Source organism: Haliotis rufescens, unplaced genomic scaffold, assembly GCF_023055435.1.
Source record: "Haliotis rufescens isolate VD_foot unplaced genomic scaffold, xgHalRufe1.0.p SCAF_1, whole genome shotgun sequence".
NCBI classification, from domain to species: domain Eukaryota; kingdom Metazoa; phylum Mollusca; class Gastropoda; order Lepetellida; family Haliotidae; genus Haliotis; species Haliotis rufescens.
The window spans coordinates 24,330,570-24,340,109 of NW_025963779.1; the positions used below are offsets into that span (position 1 = coordinate 24,330,570).

Sequence of the window (9,540 nt, forward strand, 5' to 3'; positions counted from 1 at the left end):
GTTGTTTTATACAAAACAGCACACCCATCCAAGATCCTCATGAAAGACATACGGCTCAAACTCAACAACTTCATCACAAGAAATATCACAGCTGGGCTAATAAATAAACAGATATCACATTCAACAGTTTTTGAAAATATAAGTCATCAACATACGTATACTCTAAAACTGTGCATTCAGCAAACAGCTACTTGCAGTAATAAACTCACACATTTATTTCAACCGGGTAGTAAATCTATTCCGTACGAGCTTTCAATCAACCTTCTCTAAACCTATTACTCTGTCACATCAGTGAACAGAAGAAAGACTTACCGTATTTTCTTGAGTATAGTGCGCACCCACGTATAATGCGCACCCCCCTCTAGCAGATTCAATATTTTGGAAAAAAAGAAATTTGAATATTATGCGCAGAAAAAAATAAGTAAGCAACATTATCTACACAGTAAACATGTCAAACGCATTTCTGTCCCTGTACACATGAAGAATTTGAGCATAAATATTGTTTGAGTTTGAAAGGGTCAGGTGGTTACATAGTAGAACCCTGGTACAAGAGCTGCGACGGGTACCTGGGTCAGGTGGGTACCTGGGTCAGGTGGTTACTGAGTAGAACCCACTGGGCTACCCTGACCCAAGGTTAGTCATGTGATATATTGTTTTATGACAAAAATTCACTATAACTCCATGGTTACACTACAAGTCACTATTGTTTGCATTTCTTTTTGACTATGCACACATTTCTTCTGACTTTCATATGTTTGAATAAGATGAAGCTTCAGCATGTTCAGTTAACTTCAGTACATGCATGACTAGGTCATGTGTATCTAAATACTTTTTTCCAGGGCTCCAGTGAAATAATTCCCAGTCGGACATTTTGTACCCAACTCTTGAGACCTACATCTGGTACCTGGGTAAGGTCCGGTAATAGCGGGTCGGGTGCCCAGGTAGTAAATTTGAACTCACCGCAGGCCTTCTGCGGACAAATTGCTTGTAAAATATGGAAAGCTGCATCTAATGGTCAAGGGTGACAACTCTGAAAAGTCAAACCAAGCTTAAAGCAAAATATGAAACATTCATGGCCTAAGGTGGACAACATCTTGTCAAAAATAAAAACTATCATCAAATACACTGGAGCCACTGAGAACAGCTCCGAGTGGCGGTGAACAGTGGACCAGTTGCCGGTGTTTAAAATAGCTGCCTGTCCTTTTGGTAATACATGTACCGTATTTGACGTAATAAACACCCCACTCTAGTGCTCATGGCGATATTTGCTAATATCTTGCCTTGTGAACAATCCCAATTAGCACCCCTTCCGATTGATCATTGTACACAAGACTTATTTATTCTTGTATAATATGCACTTGTGTGTTATGCACCCTTAATTATAGGCAATTAAATTCTGGAAAAATATATCTGTCGTACATTTCAGGCTGTCAGCATAAACCACGAAATTTATCTTTCAACTCTGTTTCTTTCACCAAAATAATATTCTAATTTTGAGAGCACCCTGGGCGCTTAATTACGTCGTATACGGTATATTTATTCTGCATGAAACTATAGAATAAGTCCAAGAATTTGAATTTCAAACTCTATTCTTGCGGTCGCTAATCTTAATGAATGCCTAATTAGATTTGAGAGCATCAATCTAACAAAATTGAATCTTGAGAATCCTAAACAGTATTTCAAGCCCTAGAGGTCACAAAGTCATCCAACTCAGGAAAATCCAGATAGTCACGGACGGATTGTGGTAGAGGAAGTTGCGAAAACTTCCTTGCCGGCCTGTCACCAAGGTAACCTCTCACCGCCTGTCGGCACTGACGTTTTAGACTGGCAACTCCGTTGATGAGAAACTGCAACTGACTCAGATCTTCTGTGGACATTGTTTCTGTGATGGGGAGTTTCTGCAGCTGCTTGATATCCCCGGGTGTGACGCGGTAGCCGGACAGAAGCACCATCTTGGCGATGTTGTACTGGGCACAGTGGGCTACTGCTGCTGTGAAGGCTGTTAGCTTGTTGCGACATGGTTTGTTGACGTCACACCCAGCTCTTAATAATATAGCTGCTATCACGGCATTAAATTTGAATATGGACGTGATAAGGGGAGTAACTCCATAGTGGTCACCTAAATCTACATCTGCTCCAGAATCAATCAGTCTGTTGATGATTGCTAAGTGTCCACATTCAATAGCTTTTAATAGGGGTGTTTTCGCTTCATCATTCTCCATACTCAAAATATTTACTTTACAACCATGTGACAGTAGAGCTTCCAATCCCTGTAAAAAAACAACAACTTTTTATTCCAAACAACTTCCAATACCATGAATACTTGATCATAAAATGAATACCATGAATACTTGCTCATAAAACAAACACCATGACTACTGGATCATAAAATGAATACAATGAATACTGGATCATAAAACGAATATGATGAATATTTGAACATAAAACGAATACCATGAATACTGGATCATAAAATGAATACAATGAATACTGGATCATAAAACGAATACATTGAATACTTGATCATAAAACAAACACCATGAATACTTGATCATAAAACCAACACCATGAATACTTGATCATAAAATGAATACAATGAATACTCGATCATAAAACGAATACATTGAATACTTGATCATAAAACAAACACCATGAATACTGGAACATAAAATGAATACCATGAATACTGGATCATAAAACAAACACCATGAATACTTGATCATAAAATGAATACAATGAATACTCGATCATAAAACGAATACATTGAATACTTGATCATAAAACAAACACCATGAATACTGGAACATAAAATGAATACCATGAATACTGGATCATAAAATGAATACCATGAATACTTGATCATAAAACGAATACCATGAATACTGGATGATAAAATGAATACTTGATCATAAAATGAATACCATAAATATACTGGACAATAAAATGAATACCCGATGATAAAATGAATACCATGAATACTTGATCATAAAATGAAAAACAATCTTTTTCGTCAACTATTAAATGTAAACCATTTTTTTCATTACAACTGGATAATATACAAAATCTCTACCTAGTCTCAAGAAGGTAAACAGGTGAGAGGTTCAGATTCCCTGTGCATCCACAAACACAAAGTTACTTTCATTAACCGCTATACAGAGGCGGATCACTGCTCTTGAACCACCAGGGCCCACTTGCACAAAGCGATCTTAGCGCTAAGATGATCTTAACTCCCATACTTTAACATCCGCTTACAATAGTCTTAGCGCTAAGATCATTTTGTGCAAGTGGCCCCAGTGTGTAAGTGGCTAATGAAATGAGGAGTGTAGATGATATATCATCCACATTGCCGTAATTGTGCCAACATTCATTATATAGATATGCCAGCTGTATGTTAACTGAATTATGACACTAGATCTGTCAGCACCTGTGTTCGTGGGTTTCACTGGCATCATTTTCGTCTTTCTTCCCACATCAAGCTGACTCATCATGATATACAGTAAACTAAAGTTATAACAAACTCAAAAGGACCACTTATTTTAGTTTGTTTTGGTAAATGGACGAGACAACACAGTTCCTTATGTCCGTCAGTTCGTTATAAGTGTGTTTGTTATAAACATAGTTTCCTGTAAGTTCAAAACAGTGTTAAACCCAATTCACTAACAGAATGAATAATTTCCACAACAGGAAACAGTATACTTGAAAAGAGTTAGTGTTACATAGCCTGACCTGATAGTTGTTCTTGATGCAGGCGAAGTGTATCGGAGCACGCTTGTTGTCATCGTTGATACAGTCCACGTCTGCTCCAGCATTGACCAGCATATGAATGGTCTTGGGAGAACCTTGAAATGCAGCCAGATGTATTGGTGACACTCCCCGGGGGCCCTTGGTGGCATTTACACTGGCCCCCGCACCCAGCAGCATCTGGAACAGTCCAGTCATACCTCCCTCATACACATCAGAAGGTTTGGTTTGTTTTGCTCATAGCTGGCCACAAAAAAATACCCCCCAAACAATGGTTTGTTTTGCCCATAACAAAAAAAACACACACAAAAACCCACAAAAAACTAATATGTCCAAAAAATGTCTAATTCCCCAAAAGTGAAAAATAAATAAAAAGATAAAAATAATAAAATAATAATATCTAATGTCACTAATCTTTGTGCATCAGACCTTTGAAATATTATCGGTGGTGGCAGTTAAATTTCCCCAAAACATTGAAGCACCCCCGCTTCTCAATTAGTGTCAAGCATGTCTCTGAGTTGAGTGGAATGCACCCTTCACATATACAGAGATGGAGTGAGTGAGTACGGTTTTACGCCACTTTTAGCAATATTCCAGCAATATCATGGCAGGGCACACCGGGGGACACCTCGGATAACTCGAAGTATTTGCGTATGTCCCTTTATTTTCGTAACAACAGTGTTTGACTGGACATTCAATAAACCTCATGTTGACAGTACACTAAGATGCAGAAAATGAACTTTACTGGGTAAGTTCAAACACTACATCCGGGTGCCGTTGCACAAAGCAATCTTAGCGCTAAGTTGATCTTAACTCCCATATCTTAACATAGACTTACGACAATGGCAGCACTTAGGTTGTTTTGTACAACGACACCCTGGGTTTTACTTTACCCATTATGACGTCAAGGTCGAAATACCTGAACGATGGCAGTGTGTCCAAACAAGCAGGCAATATGTAGTGGTGTTTCCTTGCCATTGTCGACAACATGGACATCGGCGCCTGCAGACAGGAGCTCCATGACAACCCCATCGCGACCCCTGCTTACAGCCTCGTGCAGCGGTGTGTATCCTGATGGTGTATCAGATTGTGGTACATATACAGCAGTACAGTTAAGTAATGCCCTCCTCACGTCCAGCTAGCCTCTACATAGCCATTAGCACTGACTCTCCTCCAACATAGACATATTCGACGTAATAAGCACCCAGGCTGCTCTCAAAATTAGAAATAGGGGGCTCTTAGAATATAATTTTGGTGAGAAAAAAACAAACAGATTTGAAAGATTGTAAATTTTGTGGTTTATGCTTACAGCCTGAAATGATACAAAAGAAAAGTTGGTGTGTATTATACATGTCAGTTATATTTTCCAGAATTTCATTGCCCATAATTAAGGGTGCATATAACACATGAGTATATAGGTCTTGCGTACATTGATCAATCGGAAAGGTTGATAATTGGGATTGTTCACTAGCCAATATATTAGCAAATATCGCTGTGGCCGCTTATTAGAGAGGGGCGCTTATTACGTCGAATACGGTAATAATTAATGCAAGGTCAAAGGTATTAAATTCCCTTAGTAGTATGATAAGAACACAGAAAATTAATTACTAGATTTACATTTAAAGTTTCCAAAAAATATTGGACCAATTGCATCATATATTAACTATTTTACTTTTTTAAACAAACTGTAAAAGTCATATGTGCATTACCGTAATCGATAAATAAGTGCCCCTGGAGTTCTCAAAATCAGAAATAGGGGGCTTTTATTAGAATTTTATTTTGGTGAAAAAAAACAGAGTTGAAAGATAAATTTTGTGGTTTATGCTGACAGCCTGAAATGTTTATGTACAACAGATATATTTTTCCAGAATTTAATTGCCAATAATAAAGGGTGTATATATCACACAAGTGCGTATTATACGCAAATAGGGGAAGGAAGCGGTGCATATTATATGCAAAAAGGGGTCGGAAGGGGTGCTAATTGGGATTGTTCAATAGCCGGTATATTAGCAAATCTCGACGTGGGTGCTTATTAGAGCAGGGCGCTTATTACGTCGAATACGGTAATGCACACATGACTTTTACAGTTTGTTTAAAAAAGTAAAATAGTTAATATATAATGCAATTGGTCCAATATTTTTTGGAAACTTTAAATGCAAATCTAGTAATTAATTTTCTGTGTTCTTACGGTAACTGTCGACAGATGAAGCATGGATGGTAGGTGGAACTCTGCATCATGTAATATTTTAAGAAAGAGGGGACCACAAGTAGCAGCTTTCTCAGTGTTTAGTTTGTGAGGTGGGCAGGGATCAGAATCCAGAAATTGAATATCGGAGACCAGGATGAGTGAGTAAGTAAGTATGGTTTTATGCTGCTTTTAGCAATATTCCAGCAAGATCACTGCAGGGCACACCCGAAACGGGCTTCACACATTGTACCCATGTAGGGAATCGAACCTGGGTCTTCGGCGTGACGAGTGAATGCTTTAACCACTAGGCTACCCAACTGCCCCTGGAGATCCAAGATTATGATAATTACTAGTAAGCCTAGAGTATCAAGGGCAGAGTTGGTTGTCCAAGAATGTCACCGAATAAGGACCCATAATATACTCAGTAGCCATTAGGGCCATGCAATCCCCATGAAAATCCAGAACGTATCTGTGACCAACATTCTGCTCCAGGTTGGAATCTAAACTAAACTGATGCCAATATTTGCCTTTATGTATGACCCGACGAGAACCAAAAGATGCCACACAAATAAATACTATAAATTTATTTTCATTTAACCTGTCAGCTCATTTTTGAAATTGATGGAGTAAAAAATGCACACAAAATATCACCAAAAAAGTTTATAAACTTGAATAATGCTGATCAAATGCATACATAGTACATGTAGTATATCCTCCGGCCACTGTAAATATCTTATAAAAAGTACCCTTCTTTTTCATAGACATGTACTTGTTTGTGTAAAAGTGTAAGGTTTGAAACTGGTAAAGAATGAAATCTGTAAATAATTAAACAACAAAAGTGTGTATGACATACATTCAGGAGTCAGGACCTACCATTAAAGCGTTTATGTTTGAGGTTAGCTCCAGCTCGGATGAGGACTTTCACAAGTTCTCTGTCATTGGACTGCACCGCAACAAACAGAGGAGACTTGAGATAGCGATCCAGTGTGTTCACACTACACCCATGTTCGATCAGCATCTTAGCGATACTGGTTCTGCCACACTGGGCCGCAGTGGCTGAAACACATGCATCTTGTCTCACTACCACTAAACCTTGTCGTGTATGACCTATACCCAGTCACAGGTCAACATAGGGTCACACCTTAAAGTACTGATGGCAATTACTGATCAATCATCAATAAAAAATTATGTGTCCTAAGTATAAACATCATTCTACCATTATTTTTCACTGTTTCAATATCTTCATTCACAGGTAGTTCAATTGATGACAATGTCTCTCAATCTGATGTTAAAGAGATTAATCTACATCATGTTCAAATGAAATTTAATTTTTTGAACAAATGAACCAGTAACATGTACAACATGCAAAATGATTTAACAAAATCACTCAAATCATTTTTAGTCCTAATAAAAATACTGTTTTGGTTTGGACTACACTTAGTTTCAAATGAGGGTAAAGGTAGGTTGGCTCTTTTCTTTTTCAAAATGACTGCAACGATGTTGGAGAAGTAGTGTTTTGGTACACATTTTTAAATAAAACATAACCTTAAATTAGAGTTGGTACAAACATCAATGTTCAATGGCCTTAGTAAATCTAAGAGTCCTTCTATTTAACATCCGTGAATGTCCGGAAACGTCTTGGAGGTTTCATCATGATCAGACATCTGGGAGTAAAATAATGCAGTTTCTCAGTTTGATACGACTGTGATAATATCCACCGTTAATGAAGTACAAATAAATAAAACACAGCAAAAAACAAAACAAACTAAATAAAGTAACATAGTAAGAAATATTAAATAGGCTAGTAAGGCTTTTCGTTATCCATAAATGCAAGCCTAATACTAATTACTGAAAAGTATGTTAACCAGGTTAAATTAATCATTTCTTATAACGATATTGAAGGGTAGGGTCGGGTTGGGTAATGGGTTATAGCGAAAATGGCACCTAAGCAAAACGTCACCGGGCGAAAACGGCACCGATTGGTGAAAACGGCACCTCAACACAAGCGAAAATGGCTGCTATTGCCTGGCGAAAACGGCACCTTATTTTTAGACCCCTTCTCCAATTTACTCGCCGACTCTGATTGGTAGGCGCAGTTAACTTATTATGAAAACACTATGCGCTTTGAAGTTTTAAGTACCTTTACTCAATTTAAGCTGAAACTGTATTTAAGAGGCCAAACATGGTGCTGTCAGATCACAATTATTCATGATGGCCTTTCAATGTGTTGCATGCGAGAAGAATGTCAGAAAAAATCAACATGCTGTATCATGTGATAACTGTGGCCCGTAAAAAAGAAATTTGCCAGTCAGAAGAAGACTTCCCTTTCCGCTGTTTGAGATGCGTAGATCCCATCATTGAAGAGGTGATTGGTAACTTTGATGTCAGTTTCCAATCAGAAGATGCAGAAGAAATGAGAGTACCAAACCAGGTACCAGGACAGTGTTGACAGCAATTAAAGTCCGAGTTGAGGTATTAATATGGTTGTTATAACTGATTGGTGTAATTGTTCTCGGTAATTTACAATAAGCTCTCACTTACATGTTGAATAGTTTATTGTTACAGCAGAGTAATTGAACGTATTATGTTTTAGGTAAAGGAACAGATTTCAGATTGCCGAGGACTTCTAAACTGTCCGTGTAAATACATCACATACATCCAATAACATGTAAATACATCAAATACCATGTAAATAAACCATATATATTACTACAAAAATCGTTCTTATCATTATTAGAAATATAGGTGCCGTTTTCACCAAATGCGTAGCCGTTTTTGCCAGAGAAATCGGTGCTGTTTTAGCCTACACCCCTTGTAATAAGGGGATCAGGTACCCAGGTAATAAATTTTGACTCTAACAGAGACAATCGCTCACCTTACACATGGTACTTACCATACCAATAAAAATGTTCAGACATAACCTGGAAATAGACATCAGACAATGGAGGCTAGTTGCCCCTTTTTAAGTTGCTAGCTAAAGAAGAATTACCTAATGGAGACTCGTAGTTGATATCTGCATTCACGTTCATACCACTCTGTAGAAATGTCAAAACCATTTCTTCTTCACCTTGACGAATTGCCTCATGAAACTTGACCACTCTGTCCGATTCCTGAATGGATTCTTCACTCAAACTGGTTCTCTTGAACATGTTGTACCTTTGGGATAAACAGTAATATATGCAGTGATTTGGAACAGAAATAATTTGCTACGTGTTGTGTAGAAATGCATGATATATTGTAAATCTCCATCGGTAAACATGCATATATTTTTTTAATTCGTTCACATACCCTACCTAACATATGCGTTTCGTCTATTTTGAGAATTTAGTCATAATGTAGAGACGATTTCACTTTGAGGAAGCTCAAGCACATGTGAATGTTGTCATGCGAGGTCAAGGTCATTTCCTGCTCGCGTCAAAGGTGCGCTTGGCACCCGTCTATAGAGCCGATGAGCATAATTCTTTCAATCAGTTTTCTTGTTAAAGTGCGCCGTCGCCATGGTGAAAATTTGCTTTGAGAACTATGACCGTCCTCTTCTTTTTAAAGACATTCTAAACCCACAGATCATTAAATCTAAGCGTAATAAAAAGACGGCATTACTGACGTCATGC

General features: G+C 37.9%; 1 protein-coding gene across 1 annotated transcript; it reads right to left on the reverse strand.

Annotated features, from left to right (window-relative positions):
* Window positions 1-1,412: 1,412 nt before the first annotated feature.
* On the reverse strand, window positions 1,413-9,513 carry LOC124131652 (serine/threonine-protein phosphatase 6 regulatory ankyrin repeat subunit A-like). The gene is made up of 6 exons (XM_046495077.2): window positions 9,223-9,513; window positions 8,919-9,085; window positions 6,803-6,985; window positions 4,661-4,812; window positions 3,727-3,921; window positions 1,413-2,270 (listed from the first exon to the last, which is right to left on the reverse strand). Exons 2-6 carry the CDS (start codon window positions 9,076-9,078, stop codon window positions 1,680-1,682), a joined length of 1,281 nt encoding a protein of 426 aa, XP_046351033.2. The 5' UTR covers window positions 9,079-9,085; window positions 9,223-9,513; the 3' UTR covers window positions 1,413-1,679.
* Between the last annotated feature and the right edge of the window lie 27 nt (window positions 9,514-9,540).

Excerpts from the sequence above, each read along its gene's own strand:
- LOC124131652 (XM_046495077.2), bottom strand. The coding sequence starts at position 9,078 with ATGTTCAAGAGAACCAGTTTGAGTGAAGAATCCATTCAGGAATCGGAC. Across the intron at positions 6,986-8,918 it reads CAACTACGAGTCTCCATTAG|CCACTGCGGCCCAGTGTGGC; the intron begins GTAATTCTTCTT and ends CATGTGTTTCAG. Across the intron at positions 3,922-4,660 it reads GACACACTGCCATCGTTCAG|ATGCTGCTGGGTGCGGGGGC; the intron begins GTATTTCGACCT and ends GGACTGTTCCAG.